The following is a 17,115-nucleotide window of genomic DNA, read 5'->3' on the forward strand; positions in this document are numbered from 1 at the left end:
AGATTGTAGGCGTAATTTTTATTTCACGAAATAGGAAATTACCTACCTACCTAATTTTTTTTAACTTTTCCATTCAAGGAAGATGAAACAAATTTAACAAAGGGTCAATGATTTGTCTAGCCAATATTGTGACCAGAACCTATAACAACATTGCTCTTTACATGAATTAAATCTAGCGATACAAGTTTTGCGTAGGCGATCCATTTTGAGATACATATTACATACCTACTAATAAAATATGAGCCGCAAACATCGAGATATATGTGGGTGAAGTCCAAAATATTGACGTAAATGACACAATAGTGACACAAAATGTTGTGCGATAGTGACACAAAAGTCGCACAGAAATTTACACTAGTGTAACACAATAGTGGCACAAAGTGGTAGCAAAAAACTATAAAGTTGAGGTTACATTAGGAGTTATAGAAACCTATAGTTTTAAAAATAGAAAAATAGACATCAATATCTAAATTATTTTCAGACGAAATTAAAACAAAATTATAATCTAAGAAAAGAAGGGTTTATTAAGTCTCCAAAATTTAAAGTTTATGAAGTGGTCAGTTTTTTTTATTGGAGTAATTGCTTCGACGTGGCTATCGGAAATCATATTTCCATATTCACTGCTAGGTGCTATTTGTAACTTTTTTTTCAGTTCTTCATAATCTTCTTCCATTTTTTCCATACGTTGATGTTGTACTCTCATTTGATTAAAAAGTCTGTGATAACCTTTTTTCAAAGTGAGTACGCTATTACGAAGCTCTGTATTTTCTTTCCGCAATTTTCGTTCAATTCGTCTTTGAATATTTCGGGCAATGGATTCCAGGTTGTATTATGGGATATTCATCATCTTGTGAAGCGTTACTTCGAATAGTCTGTTCTGTGTTTGTTGCTCTTGGTCTATCTCTTAGTTCATTAAATTGTCTCCATTTTTTCCTTCGTTCTTCTTTCTGTTCTTCTGTCAAAAAAGCTGTTTTGGTCTTGTACAATTGTTTTGTCCTTTCTAAATTCCTTTTTTTAAAGCTTCAAATTTTTCAGGATTATCTTTTTTTAATCGTTCTCTATATTTTTGGACTATTCTGCCGAAGTAAGTGGCATCTGAAAGTTGAAAAGAAAAAATGTCTTATTTCATGCCTATTAGTCGGCTTGTTACGACCAACAGTCTAAATTTGCCACTATAGGCAAAGTATTTTGACAGAATTTTTACTTGACAAAAAAATTAAAATATTTCCTGAATTCCAAAAATATTTCAAACTATTCCTATAATTAATAAAAATAACTACGTTAAAAATAACCGACTTCAAAGCACTAAGCCTTTAGTATTAACCTTCAAAACGTAAATCTATTGTGTCTGCTATTCGGCGTGCGACGGGCATATTCTAAATTAAAACGATCCCAATACTCAATTATTGATAGCTTTCTCAAATGCTAAATAAATATACCTAGTACTAAGTGTATCTCAACCTTATTATGGTAGCACAATTGTGGTGACACAGAAATTGTACAACTGGTGTTACAAAAGTAATACAAAAGTGTCACAATTGTGAGGTAGCACAGTAAGTAAATATTGATTACTCTGAAACTACACTGTGAATCGTATTAAAATGAATATTACGCAAACACCCATGCTTTTTTTTACCTAGAGCACTATTGAATTATAATTAAAACACAAGACTTACCGTAAGAATCGTTGAATAACCTGCCGAAAATTTTCTGACCACACTAAACCACTTTGAGTTTAACAATGCGAATGATACAATACGGCCGTTATTCTCTAGCTGTCATAGACAATTACGCGCAGTGTTGCCAGTCCTCCAAAGCCAAACCTACCTTGTTTATAGTCTATAGAAACTGCCAATGAAAACGGTTGCACAAAATAAGTAGCACAATTGTTTAAAATCGCACATAAATAACAAAAGACAGTAAATAAGCATAATATTTCAGTTTGTTCCTTATAGCCTACGTGAAAAAGGTTGCTCATTATACGTTTTTGCTGTAGAATTCAACATTCAGCCTATAAGTTACATAGAACTTGTTCAAAAATATCTTCAAAGTTCACCCTCCAAAATTATTATGCCGTTTTGTACATAATTTGGTCGCGTTAGTACATAAATTATTTTATTTACTCTGCTATTGAGTATTATTCTATAACATTGGGTATTTGGCATGCTGGACAAATAACCATTTAATTTAATATAAATTGTCGTAAAATTCTATCTTACATAGTTTTCAAGAAAAATGTTTGGGAATTTTTTGATTGGGCAAATGTGTCAAAATTTTGGTCTTTACCCATGTATAGTATATCTCGATGGCCGCAAACAACATGGCCGACCGCGAACCTGATATTCTAAATATATGTTATAAATACTGCGCCTAATTAATATTCGATGACATGTAAAGTGTAAACATTGAAAATACATGCAGTTGAGTAAATAGACAATAAGTGATTCACAATTACATAATGACTGTTTTGAACTGAATTGTAATGTGTAGGATGTAGGTACCTACGGCGTACGCGCAGAGTAATTGAAGCTTAGATACACCGTACACGCCTCCGCGTATCATTTCGTTTCTATAAATAACTTGAATAACAACGAGAAACCTTCGTAGCTATTTATTTTTCTATAAGGGTGCCATACTTTATACCTAAGTTGTTAAGTTCTACAATTAATGTTATTAAAAAAATTAATCCCCATAAAGACATTATAATATTTTTTTGCTTACTATTGTAAAAGGTTATTTTTATCAGATACTAGACTATTATCAAATTTTAATGATCTATTTGAGAGACTATCTCTCTTTTTATTTTCCACTAAAGATTGAGCAACACACAGAATACAACATACATGAATATAAATCAGGACATAGTATCGATAAAAAATAAATATTATTATCCAATTTTTTTTTAAATTTACTTATCCACATACCTGGTGTTTCGGTATTTTAGAGCATACTCTTCTAGAATTAGAAGCGTTTGATGGTGGTGGTGATGAAGGGGGTATCCCAACACCCTTGGAGGATTGAAGACGAGTTTTAACCACTTCAAGTGGACATGTGACCACTGCTCCGGCTGTACCTGCTACCCTGTATAGAAAATTTTGCATAGTGTAAAATTGTTTTCTTATGTTCAAATTAATCTCTATATAAGCATAAAAATGAATTGGTCACGTCATCACACGTGAACGGCTGGACCGATTTTGATTTTTTCATTCTTTTTTTATAATATTCCTTGAAATACGAGGGTGGTTCTTATGGAGAGAAAATGTAAACATGTAGGTACCACAGGCAAAGCCAGGGCGGACCACTAGTAATTTATAATTTAGATATCACCAAATTTTGTTTTTTATTATTCAATGCTTGTACTTACTGAAGTTTGCATTTTCAAACAATGACACTATAATTATTGGAGAGACAAGCAATTATTATTAAAAAAACAAAATACCCGACTGCACACGCATACATATTTTTTTAAAGGGAAATTTAGAAAAAATATTATTATGTCTTTATCCCGTGGGACTTTTAGGATAAAATGTATCCTATGACACTCCCGTAATCAAGACAAATCTAACGATACCTCATACATCAAAAACCCATCAAGCCGTTTAGGCTACAGGTGGTCACAAAGGAAAAGACATACATACATACTTACATACACTCGAAAAACATTACCCTCCTTCTTTGGCAGTCGGGTAAAAATAAGTATGTTACATCATAAAAAATGAATAAATTAAAAAAAATAGCATGCAAAACTGCTTGTCTCATGGAAAAAGTGATGTTTGGTGTATAAAATGTTAATGATTGTGCTAAAAAACAGTTAATTTCTTAGAAATGACACATTTTTTTGTAAATATACATAAAATTATCAAGTATTTACGCTAGATATTCAATTTGTAAGATTAAAATTTAGCCAAAGAAAGTTAACGAAATCTTTGAGAATAATTTGAGGTTATTAAACTTAAAAGGCACTTTTTAAATTTGTAATTATATTTTTTTATTTATGTAACTTATCTTCTGCAGATAGATATTTAAAGAATTTATAAATACATATCTTATGTATTTACAACCTTATCTATTATTTGATTAAATTTCTTTACCTAAATTGATAGATAAGCACAGATAAAAAAGGTTCACCAGTTGTTATAGTAGTAAGTTTTTGGTGACACAATTTTTACAGATTTTGGTCCGCCTAAAGCAAAGGGGGCGCAAAGTAAGGACTTAGAAAATTTTTGATCAAAAGTGAAAAAAATTTTTTTTTTGCGCGTCGACGGAGCCCTATCCGGGCTCCTATTTCTGTGTAGTTTTTTTTTTTAACAAACCTAACCTAACCTAACCTTATGAAAACCATCAATCTTTGAGGGCGAATATCTCAGCCATTTTTGATTTTAGAGAAAAGTTGTTCCTATAAAACATGCTTATATTAGCGTAATCTTTACGATAAAACAATAATAAATAGGTGTTATAATGACACCAACTCCATCAAAAGTCCTGCGCCCCCTTTGCTTTAGTCCAACCCAGATCCGACCGCGACAAAATATTTTCTATTATGTCTGTGATTCCGGGGCCTGATGGATTCATTTCTCCACTTGATTAATTGATGTATTCTTATATGATTCATATGAATTTTTCACTAACTACGAAGTTCATTTAATATCTAACCTATGATGATAGGTTACATTGTTACTATATCATATAAAACCATATGTTTGTTATGAGATTTCACGCATTTACACTTGTGTAGTAGTGTCTTACAGTTACATAAACATTAGACATCATATTCTTAAGCTCACTTAAGTTTAAATTTCGTTTTGCAAAGAAATATGCGTAATTATTAATATACGTCGAAATAATTGTTTGTCAAGAACTAAACAGAAGTTGAACCTTGAGCCGAGCACATGTACTGATGTCTGATTATAATACAATTCCAATCTGGATAGCGGTAAATATTATTCAACGAAAGCACGAATACGTAGTAATAGTTAATCAATAATAACATACCCTCCAGCCACAAGGTGAATTGCTGTATCCCTTTGAGACATTTTAGCGCCACCGGAATAATAACATGACTGCAAATTGCAGTCTAAAAATAAACAAATGCACCACTACCACTTATAGCAACGTCTGCACAAGAAACAATATAGGTATTTAATAAACTTTAACTTCACTTTTACTTATTATTAAATATTTTATGTATGAATTGATCTCAACTGTCTGTATTGGATCAAAAAATATTTACAATAACACGTTTACCGTTTAACGCATACGAGACAAATTTACTGCGGTATGAACGCGCAGCACAGTCAGCTAACAACACAAACACAGCGGCCGTGAATGGCCTACGAAGAGAGTTCACGTGCATTATCGCACGTACGTCATCGTCGCCGATAAAATGTATCATAGATTTTGAATTATGGACTTTATATATAAGAAAACTAAGTACATTTGTAAAGAACCGTGCATTCAGTGTCTAAATACATATTTTCGGTCTGAAGTTATTAGTCCATTGAATGAGTCCCTCCAAGGGGGGTCTAGAGTGCGTGAGTTAGTAACGTAAGATGTTTCTTCGGAAACATGTCAAGAGTCCCTAGGTAATAAACATACTAAAACCCCGGGACACTAGGAGGAGCCCCGGAGTGGGGGAAGGGGGGAAATGAGTCCATTTTTTCATTTTTCGCTTAAATCTCAAAAACGGTATATGTTAGAGAAAAACTTTCAAGGAAAAGTTAAAAGGCCATAAAGTTATCTACAAGTTGTACCTGAATCATTTTTTCCTATATCCTACCGTTTTTGAGTTATAGGCAGTAAAAAATGATTTTGGCTCAACAATTTCCCCATACTACAATCAATCGATCAAAAAATATTTATTTCTTCCAAAAAACTCAAATGTGCAACTTGTGACCGGTACTGATAGATTGCTCTTAATTAGGTCTATAATTGGTAAAATAAACATATTCCTCCATGGAAGCCTTTAGGAGGAATCGATTGTCAAAATATTATATTAGGGCAGTTTGAGTTACTGAACTTGATCTTTTTATTTTTTTCTTCCAAAAAACTCAAAAGTGCAACTTGTGACAATTACCGATAGATTGCTCATAATTAGGTCTATCATTGATAAAAAAAGCAGATTCCACCATGGAGGCGTTTAGGAGGTATTGAATTTTATTAGGGCAGTTACGATACTTGAACTTTTTAACTAACTGTCCTAATAAAATTCAATTCCCCGTAAATGCCTCCATGGTGGAATCTGGTATTTTTTATCAATGATAGACCTAATTATGAGCAATCTATCGGTACCGGTCACAAGTTGCACTTTTGAGTTTTTTGGAAGAAAAAAAATAAAAAGTTCAAGTATCATAACTACCCTAATAAAATTCAATTCCCCGTAAACGCCTCTGTGGTGGAATCTAGTATTTTTATCAATGATAGACCTAATTATGAGCAATCTATCTGTACTGGTCACATGTTGCACTTTTGAGTTTTTTGGAAGAAAAAAAAATAAAAAGTTTAAGTTCAGTAACTCAAACTACCCTAATATAATAATTGACAATCGATTCCTCCCAAAGGCTTCCATGGAGCAATGTGTTTATTTTACCAATTATAGACCTAATTAAGAGCAATCTATCAGTACCGGTCACAAGTTGCACTTTTGAGTTTTTTGGAAGAAAAAAATAAAAAGATCAAGTTCAGTAACTCAAACTACCCTAATATAATATTTTGACAATCGATTCCTCCTAAAGGCTTCCATGGAGGAATGTGTTTATTTTACCAATTATAGACCTAATTAAGAGCAATCTATCGGTAACGGTCACAAGTTGCACTTTTGAGTTTTTTGAAAGAAAAAAAAAGAAAAAGTTCAAGTATCGTAACTACCCTAATAAAATTCAATTCCCCGTAAACGCCTCCGTGGTGGAATCTAGTATTTTTATCAATGATAGACCTTATTATGAGCAATCTATCTGTACCGGTCACAAGATGCACTTTTGAGTTTTTTTGGAAGAAAAAAATAAAAAGATCAAGTTCAGTAACTCTAACTGCCCTAATATAACATTTTGACAATCGATTCCTCCTAAAGGCTTCCATGGAGGAATGTGTTTATTTTACCAATTATAGACCTAATTAAGAGCAATCTATCAGTACCGGTCACAAGTTGCACATTTGAGTTTTTTGGAAGAAATAAATATTTTTTGATCGATTGATTGTAGTATGGGGAAATTGTTGAGCCAAAATCATTTTTTACTGCCTATAACTCGAAAACGGTAGGATATAGGAAAAAATGATTCAGGTACAACTTGTAGATAACTTTATGGCCTTTTAACTTTTCCTTGAAAGTTTTTCTCTAACATGTACCGTTTTTGAGATTTAAGCGAAAAATGAAAAAATGGACTCATTTCCCCCCTCCCCCCACTCCGGGGCTCCTCCTAGTGTCCCGGGGTTTTAGTATGTTTATTACCTAGGGACTCTTGACATGTTTCCGAAGAAACATCTTACGTTACTAACTCATGCACTCTAGAACTTTTTATTCAATGGACTATATTGGAAGTAAATAGTTGCGTAAAAAAAAACATATTATACTTTTTTAGAACAATTATATTAATTATTGTGTTTTGATAATGTATAATTAATTCGTTTATCATTACAAATTTTATTTAAAATTATTGTAAACTCTGTTTTTGTGGGAATAGAGCAATTTTGATAGCAGTCAAATAGCAGTTATCACAAATGGCAACTTCATAAACTTCATGTCATTTTCTAGTTGCGTTCGTAAACTGTACAGAATACAAATAAAGTTTATTTCTATCGATATAAATAAATAGATAAATGAAAATTAAGGAAGGCTGGAAGCAATGTGCATCTATATCATTTGACTAAAACTATTTACTGATAGAGTCAACTAATTCAGCACAAGAAAATCTATAGAAGGTATCACATAAATCTTAGAGCGTTTTTGCACGTTTTTGTTAGCTAGGTTTTGTATTTTTGTGCTGTCCGGAATTAAGAATATGTTTAGAACGTAGGTTTAGAAGCATGATCACTTAATAAATAAAAAATATAATCATTCAGTATTTCAGAAGAAAAAAAACGCGTGCTATGTCAAATGTCAATGTCACTATTATTTGATTGACAGTTTTCAAGTTTAGACTTTGAAGTTTAAACTTTCAACCGAATTTGCTATATTTGCCAATTAAATTAAATTTATTGCATAATTCATACTCACAGAGTACTTTTATATATATAGTTCATACTCTTGATCATACGGCTTATCATTTTATCTCTAGTTATTTATTAAAACCGAGAAGATACCAGGCGTTGAAGTTAGTAAAAATGTTCGCCGCACGCAAATTCGGCAGTCTAGTGTGAGTATTGATCAAATTTATTTATGCTAAATACATTTTTGTGTAGTAATTTTTATGCAGATAACTATGTTAAATACTCTTACAACACAAAAAATAAATAACTTGTTCGTATCCAATAGACAATGTTAATTTATTCATAACTTCACTTTCGCCGGTACCGGCGTAAAGCTTTTCCATAACAATTTTAATCTCCTTTCGATATTTGGTGTATACAGAGTCACGTGTCTGTATCTAGGATGGAGAATGATTCTTGGAACAGTAATATTGTTAAAGCTCTTTCAATCGTTGATATATTTTCAATCAACATTTCAGGCGGTCGGCGGGTGCATCTCGTCAAAAGCACACTCTTCCCGAGCTACCATATGAATACAGTGCTCTAGAGCCAGTGATCAGCCGCGAGATTATGAGCTTGCACCACAGCAAACATCATGCAACCTATGTCAACAACTTGAATGCAGCTGAAGAGAAATTGGCACAGGCTCAAGCTAAAGGTTGTAGGAATATTATGTCTTAGTTTTAATTCTATAAGTGATTTATATAATTTTCTGATAAATTGACTGAACTTCAAAAATAATGAAGTGTACTATGTCACAATTTTATGTTACTGTAAGAGCGTATATGCACTATGCGGCTACCCGCATAGTGCGTATACTCTCTTAGACTACCACAGAACAATCTTGTTAAAAAAAAACAATGCCTTAGTAAGTATATAATAATTTTTATGCAGAATGTTTATCCCATACAAAATTTTCTAGTTACTAAATAAACATCCTACTTTGACAGCAGCAGACACGAACAAAATGCTATCCCTTCTGAGTGCAATTAACTTTAATGGAGGTGGCCATATTAACCATACTATACTTTGGTGCAATCTTAGCCCGTGTCCCACAAAACCTTCCTGTGTTTTCCTCAATGCTATAGAAAAGTAATTTTATTTACAATAAATTTAAAAGTAAAAATATTATAGTTGTGTCGAATAGATAAGGAAGAAGTAAATATGTAGTAGCATTTATTAAAATATTTGGATTATTAATGACTACAAGTAAAGTATTTATTGTTAATGTTATTTAGAAGTAAATAGGATAAGTACAGTAAATTTAGAAGTAGACAATATTGTTTTTGTACCCTCAGGTGACATTCAGACAGTAATCAGCCTCGCTCCTGCCCTGAAGTTCAATGGAGGTGGTCACATCAACCATGCTATCTTTTGGCAGAACCTCTCGCCAAAGGGTGGTAAACCTTCTGATGCTCTCGTCAAGGCTATTGAAAAGTAAATATTATTAACTAGCTGTGCCCTGCAGTTTTACCGGCATTGCTCCGCTCCTGTTGGTCTTAGGGTGATGATATGTAACTTATAACCTTCCTCGATTAATGGGCTATCTAACACTGAAAGAATTTTTCAAAACGGACCAGTAGTTCTTCAACTTTATAATAAAAAACTCTTCAGCTTTATAATAGTAGTATAGATAAGGTTATATATGCATGGATTTGTTTGGCTTGAGTGTGGGATATTTTTGAGATACACATATTGTTTGCTGTGGATTTAATTAATTAAAAAAACAGGATCTATTTAAAATGCTATAAATTATGCTTTTCACACTCTCTTATTGTTGTGCGTGCTTGTTATTTTTTCCATACAAATGGTCTTTCCAGTCATAAATGAAATACTGCAGTATCATATCAAATATATGTGCTTTTTTAATTGGTTTCCTAAAAATTATAACATTTACTATTTTTTTTTGAGTTGCATGCATTTTTGGTATAAGAAGAAAGAAATGCATTAACATTGGAATTTAGAACCTTCTAGAGCTTTTGAGAGCATTACAATAACAAGTTAAATTACATATTTTGTACATATTGGTAGTCTCTGTATTGTTGTTGTCGCATTTAATAGAAATACTACATTTAGTATTGATTTGTTACATAGAATTCAGCACACATTCAATGTTTTATACAGTATTTGTTATTTTGCTCACTTTGTAAATTTCATGTGAAATAACTTGACCCCAGTGTCCCTTCTTTTTAGATTGAGATTTATCTAAAAATAAATTCATATAATAAATGAAAAGACCTACACGAAATATGCTCTGTAATTAAACTTGGTGATTAAGATATTTTTATTAATTAACATATAATTATTTTCAGAGACTTTGGATCCTTGGAAAACATGAAAAATCAACTAGCTGCGGCATCTGTCGGAGTTCAGGGCTCTGGATGGGGCTGGCTCGGATACAACAAAATGATGAAGAAGTTGCAAATTAGCACATGTCAAAACCAGGATCCTTTGGAGCCTACTACTGGTAAATAAATTTTTAAATAATACATAGGAAACTATAATCGTGAATTGTATTTTAACTGCTTTGTAGAAGTATACGAATTGTGAAGTTGGAGATTCCATAAAAAATTATTTCTAAAAAGAATGAATACTTTGCGAAACTACAGATGGATGAATGGATTTTGGCTCATAAATATATTTGCAAAATTATGAGGGAATCTTTGAATCTCAGTTCTGTAGATTAAAAGTTGTATAGTGTATAATTATTTTAACTGATGCACTAAATTATTTTTAGGTCTAGTCCCGCTTTTCGGAATTGACGTATGGGAGCATGCTTACTATCTTCAATACAAGAATGTGCGCGCTGACTACGTCAAGGCTATCTTCGACGTCGCTAACTGGGAAGACATCTCGTCAAGATACGAAAAAGCCATTAAGTAATCTCTCTCATCTCAGCATTTTATATGGGCCTTGTAGATGCAAAGGCTAAAAGATTGATCACTTAGTGATACCACATGCATTGATAAAATATAGTCTGCGATTGTGATGCCTTTATAAGTTATAAAAGCCTTTACATTTTATGTTATTTCCTAATTATAATTTAGAACAAATATTGTGTTTTATTTATCCATGTTGAAAGTCGGGACATTATTTCTATTTTCAGTTAATACTAGGTAAAGTATATATATACTTTACCTAGTATACTGTTTAAGCTAATATTAGCTTAAACAGTACTCAAGATAGTGGTTTCGGTAGACTTGAAATTGAACCACACTAAATGCCTGCCTGAATTCAGGCAATTAAAAATCTGATTTCCCGCGGCATGTCTCACATATCTTAAAAATTCAGAATCAAACAGTTACAACATGGTTACAACTTACAACCCTCGCCCTCTCGCCATCAATTTAACACACTAACAGATGAAACGATTCTATATTTTTAAGTTTCGTGTATGTGTTGGCTAAATAACTTTATAGAAAGATATGCGTGTTGAATTCATAATCTAAAGGCACGCTACCGGAAGTCAGATTTTGAATCAAAAAGCAAAATTATGAATTTAGACATTTTAGCCAAACAGAAGTTTAAGGATGGATTGGTGTAGAAACACCAATCCATCCATTACCATCGCTTCCCACGGCTTTCAATCGTCATTTTGTCGGATGATGAATAGACATAGAATAGACCGGAATAGACATTATCTGTCTCTGTCAAAGTCATTTTAAATTAATCAATGTCAATTCAGTTGATTGTACTGTCAGTCCCTACAGTAATCTGTATCGTTACTTTGTTGCTGCGGTGGAAAATAAATAAATATTAAATTCGTTTGCATATGAACTATTATATCCTCAAGATATAAGTGTTCTTCGTATACATCTGCCATCGTTTAAAATCATGTAAGTTGTTTTTTCCTTCCTATAAGTCTTTAATCTTGCGCTCTACGTGCGACGATGTTATTGATTTTTCTTGTAGTCATCGTTCGAACCCGATAATTCTTAATTATTAGATTATGATATCTCGCAATTAAAATATTACAACAAAGCAAACAATAAGCCAGTGACTTTGAATTAAGATTTGTTAAAAAACAAATTTAATTAGTGTTTTTACCTAACAATACCTTTCATGACTGAAGGTCGTGTAACATTATTAGGAAATAATACAACTGAAAGGCTGGATTGTTGGAAAATAATTATATTAGACTATTGTAATAGACAAATCAGTTAATCTGTGAACAGATTTCTAAAATCAATTTTTTTTCTTGTACATTGGCAATAATTATTTTTATGAATAAGTGTTGAGATTATGACAGAATGTAAAATAATATTGAATATAATGTTACCCATGTACTCTTAAATTTATTACTTATTTATAATTTAACCAAGTATCTTTTCATGAAAAATGATTAGGGACTTAGAAGAATTAACTTAAGTTATAGTTTCAATTCCTAAATTATACTATACCTTTGTATATTTCTGCAATAATAAAGTAATTAAATTATCAATGTCTGGATTCCTCTGGTCTACATTGCAATGTTTATGCAGTCATGCAATATTTTGTTATGTTTGGGGTGCATGATGTGAACACCCTAATTTTAGGGAAGTGCAATTACCTTAAACGGCTGCCTGAATGAATACAAGTTAGGATAGGTCAGTTCAGGTGTGGAAGCTTGTGCGAGTTGAATAAATTCAAATTTATATTTACATTAATAAGATTAATATATTATTGGTCATATAGGCAAGTATGTCAAGGAAAATCTTTTTAATCTGAGCATATATTTCTTCACCAATCTATGTGATTTAAAATGGTATTAACACAAATGATGCTTTTTATAAATTTTGTCATGGTTTTCATCATGTGTATGTTTGTGTCAATAGAAAAAACCAAAAGAAATATAATTAAATGAAATAAAAGAAAAATTAAGTCTAAAAGATATATTTTGAAAACAAGCAAATATTTGAACTTAATCAGACCTGCATATTGAAATAAGCATAGCTTGAATTAGACATGCACATTAACAATATTATGTTTATTTATTTGTAAATGAACATTATTTACTTGAAATACTAATAAGAATCCTATTGGGATGGTCCAGTCTGTCCACTCTCTGGTACTCTCTCCCTACCTATATAATTTTTATAAATGAAAACACATTTCACATGAATAAAAGCTAAAATGAACTTTCAAGTGTACTTGCATTAATATAACATAGATTAGTGAAATTTGCATAGTTATTTAGAAAAGAACATTAAAATGTGCTAAATTATAGCTGTATAGTTTATGCTGCATTGTAAGTGGAAAACTAGTTTTTATTTAAAAAATGCAATGTCAAGGTTATTGTACACACCCAGCTGAATGTGTTTTGTTTTTTATTATTAACTGTATTTACTTCAGTCTGTGAGAAATCTTTTGTCTGCATTAGACTTGTAAAAGTAATTATTAAATAAATTTTAATCACAACAATCTACATCAATTGTCTTGAGAATAATTAATAACCTCTTCTTTTGTCTCAAGATTAGACTTGTTTTCTCATCAAGACTTTCTTTTAGTACTCAACATAGATGCATTTGAACTAGATCTTTCTTTCAAATTCCCAGTTAATTAATTATAGCTTCATCTAGTATAGTAGCTTCATCTGCTAAAGCAATATAATTATTGCTTTATTTTAAAATAAGATGATTAAAAAAAATTTTGTGTGCTTTTTTACCTTTAAATTGTATTACAAAATATTTACCCTTATTGACCATGAAATTTACTCAAAATATTTTCTTTCGTTTACGGCGTTTCAAGATGTCCACCATTGGATTCAATACACACATAAAATTACCTACAGCTAAACGCATTATATTCTATTACTTGATAAACTCATACGTATTATTACAGTACTATACTATTTATACAATATGCATATACGGAATAGGCAAAATAGTGTCGGTAATACACTGATGGCTATCAAGGGTGGCGCCACACGCGATTCCGCGGCGGTGAATGCACTCCATGTTCGATTTAAGGCTTATTCTAATTTATATCCTTTAAGTCGGATCCTTTCATCCAGGAATGGAGTTAAACGGTGTCCTTTAAACTTAAGTGTATAGGGTTAAACTGTACCAATACTGAATTTTGAAAAAGAAGTGTTTCGCTAGTTTGTATCTAACTATACCAAATCATCTAAATTTTGTGAAAGAAACGAAAAGTTCACAATCTGTCGGATTTTGTATATTATCCGTAAAATTGTGAACCGTCCCATTAACGAAAATATTTTTTCCGCTAGTTGTTAAAAATTTATTGGAAGGCTGCTAAATTATGATTAATGATATTGATGACTCTATTTTGAACACCGTTAACACCGAAATCAATACGGTCAATGCTATATTAGTTCGAGTATTTAGGAATGACCCACCAAAATTTAATCTTGTAGATATTTTTGTCACGCTGTAAATCTATACATCTATACATCTATACAAATATTATAAAGAGGAAAGGTTTGATTTTTTGTTTGTTTGTTTGTTTGTATGAATTGAATAGGCTCCGAAACTACTTGGCAGATTTGAAAAATTCTTTCACTGTTGGAAAGCTACATCATTTCTGAGTGACATAGGCTAGGTTTTATCTCGGAAATCCCACGGGAACGGGAACTATGCGGGTTTTTTTTTGAAAACGCGGGCGAAGCCGCAGGCGGAAAGCTAGTTAAAAATATATATCCAGCCCAGACCAATGAGTACTAACTCTTTAGAGTTCATTTTTAGTTTGCATCACAGATCGGAAGATAGCATAGATAGTATGTAATAACCAATGGAGAAAATCCTAAAACCACTTTCTTGGACACAATAGGTATTGTTTACAAACGTACAATCAATCAAGCTATGCTCTTGTGTCAATAATCTCCCTAGCTCCTCTCGATAGCTATTTTGCAGGGCGTTCACCTTTTGTCTGTTTGCCCTGTGAACTTGTTGTCCATTGAACTTTTCCTTAGATTATCGATTTTTGCAAATGTGGTTAATTCTGGATATATGTAGATTGAAGTGTAAGGTATGTTTGGTAGGTACTAGGTACAGATAAGATTGAATTGTTGTAAAATTCTGTAATTATATAACCAAGTCATTTTATTCGAAAATTTATAATTGTTTGATGTTTATTGTAAATTAATATGTACAAGAACTAATGAATTATGGTAGATTAGGATCTCTCATTAAGCCATATGTTTTGTGTATTTTAAATATCCTGAACTCTGTTTAAACCGTAAGGTAATGTTCTTCAAATATTGAAAAATTCTGCGACATTCTTTATACAATATGGAAACTTCGATAACCTCAGATAAGAGTTCATTCCCATCGCTATAAGGAAGAAATAGATAGCTGCCGGAGTAATATCCGGACAATTGGCTTTTCAGCATGTTTCAGGTTGAACATCTCAGGTTTTTGTGCAGCTTTTTCTATTCTAGCTAAAATTGAAACCTGTTTTTTTCGAATGAAACATAATTCCAATCTAAACTATAATTACAAAGAGAAAGGTTTTTATTTTGTTTGTTTCGATTAACCCTTACCCATTTACCATTACAAAACTATATTTTCACAAAGTAAAAAAATAGATATTATCTCGTATTAACCCAAGCAAATCCACGACGACTATGTAGTTTGAAATAAAAAATGGCTGTAGATAATTAAATTTTAAAATTGTTCCTTTACCTTTGCTATTCCGAACATATGGTTCACATCGACTTCACTTATTCGTTTTTCCACTCTTTGTTGCACGTGCTCTTGTGAAAATGGTTCATTCCTTTGTGTTCGTCAACCTATGAGACTATTGAGCTGACGTGGCGTGGCTGGACACTACAAAATGTATCGTTTCAATAAATCTTTCGCTTTATTTCTAACGTCTGCTACCTTGGACATAAAGTTTTATTGTTTAAAGAATATTATAATGTAGAGATTAAAGATGTGGTGTTTTTGATAACTTACTGTGTTTGTTAGGTACATTTTGTTTAGTGTAGCACACGTTCTCTTACGTATTTTTTTACTCAAGAGTTATAAATATTAATTGTAATTGTGTAGTTCATTTCAAGAGAAGTTTTATGGAAATAGTAGATAGAGTATATTAGTTCACATGGAAGAAATTAAATTCAATTGAAAAAGATTCGATCTTTATTGACGACCATTACAAACTCTCTTTATGAGTAGAAATCTTAACTAGACATAATTGTAATTAAAAGTCAACCTGTAAAAGATTCTTCACTTATTAAAACAGAGAATGTAATATTCTTGTACCATAAAAATAAAGCGTCTCAAGCTAATTAATTTCCTCTCAAGTACGATCGCGAGCTATAACCATCAATCGCTTATAACTTGTACATAGCAGACATTGTTTGAACTTTTATATTAAAAACTTGTCTAGTAGATTGTTCGTGTTGAAACTGTAATATTACTTTTACGAGAGTGTAGATGACGGGTTTAACAAACGGGCTGAGGTGGGCGGTTTAAATTTTAATTAATTACTGTATTATTAAGTCTTACGGTTCCGTAACTGATGTAATAATTCTAGTGCCTGAAGGTTGAAATGCTGAAATGAAATAGTGGTTAGGTTAAACGCTGATGCTTCTGACGTTTTAGAAAATGATAATGTAAAATGTGAAGGTTTTGTTCAAATAGATATTTCATTTCAAAACAACTTGAGGTTCTGTAAAATGAAAAAAAATACGGTTGCGATAGGATTTGTTCTTCGTTGATGTTTCGCAATAACTATCAACTAAGTACATACTTCAGTAGAAGTTATAGTGTATATCTGAAAGTAACTTACTCTAATATAAGGAGTAGGTACTGTAGCTTATAAGTACGTGATATTAAACTTGAAGTGATTTTAGATTGGATTTAAAACTAGCCCCCAGGCTAGGTCTATTTTATAACTCCACTCGCGTCATTAAATAAAAGGTGAAAGGTTACGATTGAACACGGTAAGTTATAGATTTCCCAGCTATCTTGTAATGACCTTTTTCCTTTCTAT

At 31.8% G+C, this 17,115-nt stretch overlaps 3 protein-coding genes and 1 long non-coding RNA gene across 9 annotated transcripts in view; 2 read left to right on the forward strand and 2 right to left on the reverse strand.

Moving 5' to 3' along the window:
- Rim2 (replication in mitochondria 2) overlaps positions 1–5,341 on the reverse strand; it is a 32,484-nt gene extending 27,143 nt beyond the window's left edge. Inside the window, exons 1-2 of the mRNA XM_089705627.1 lie at positions 4,993–5,341; positions 2,925–3,081 (exon numbers count right to left, since the gene is read on the reverse strand). Of these exons, the coding sequence (XP_089561753.1) occupies positions 2,925–3,081; positions 4,993–5,033 (198 nt within the window). The 5' untranslated portion in view covers positions 5,034–5,341. The remainder of the gene's footprint in view (positions 1–2,924; positions 3,082–4,992) is intronic.
- Positions 499–2,093, reverse strand: LOC149481196 (uncharacterized). Its single transcript, XR_016316907.1, has 2 exons — positions 1,677–2,093; positions 499–1,095 (listed from the first exon to the last, which is right to left on the reverse strand). It is a non-coding gene; the product is annotated as an uncharacterized LOC149481196 (long non-coding RNA).
- Positions 5,342–8,231: 2,890 nt separating the features above from the next.
- On the forward strand, positions 8,232–11,234 carry Sod2 (superoxide dismutase 2). The gene is made up of 5 exons (XM_089705653.1): positions 8,232–8,348; positions 8,661–8,839; positions 9,480–9,618; positions 10,494–10,648; positions 10,919–11,234. Exons 1-5 carry the CDS (start codon positions 8,317–8,319, stop codon positions 11,062–11,064), a joined length of 651 nt encoding a protein of 216 aa, XP_089561779.1. The 5' UTR covers positions 8,232–8,316; the 3' UTR covers positions 11,065–11,234.
- Positions 11,235–11,881: 647 nt separating this feature from the next.
- Positions 11,882–17,115, forward strand: part of unc-104 (kinesin family member unc-104) — a 73,712-nt gene continuing 68,478 nt past the window's right edge. For all 6 annotated transcript variants that reach the window (XM_089705513.1, XM_089705518.1, XM_089705519.1 and 3 more), the window contains exon 1: positions 11,882–12,017. The gene's annotated coding sequence lies outside the window, so the exon portion shown is untranslated. The remainder of the gene's footprint in view (positions 12,018–17,115) is intronic.

The sequence above is a fragment of the Colias philodice genome, chromosome 17, assembly GCF_061535455.1.
Source record: "Colias philodice isolate Cphi_HAF_F1 chromosome 17, ilColPhil1 Martin Lab GWU primary, whole genome shotgun sequence".
Taxonomy (NCBI): domain Eukaryota; kingdom Metazoa; phylum Arthropoda; class Insecta; order Lepidoptera; family Pieridae; genus Colias; species Colias philodice.

Coding starts and splice junctions, on each gene's coding strand:
- Sod2 (XM_089705653.1), top strand. CDS start 8,317: ATGTTCGCCGCACGCAAATTCGGCAGTCTAGT. Junction 8,349..8,660: donor CGCAAATTCGGCAGTCTAGT/GTGAGTATTGAT, acceptor TCAACATTTCAG/GCGGTCGGCGGGTGCATCTC. Junction 9,619..10,493: donor CTCGTCAAGGCTATTGAAAA/GTAAATATTATT, acceptor AATTATTTTCAG/AGACTTTGGATCCTTGGAAA.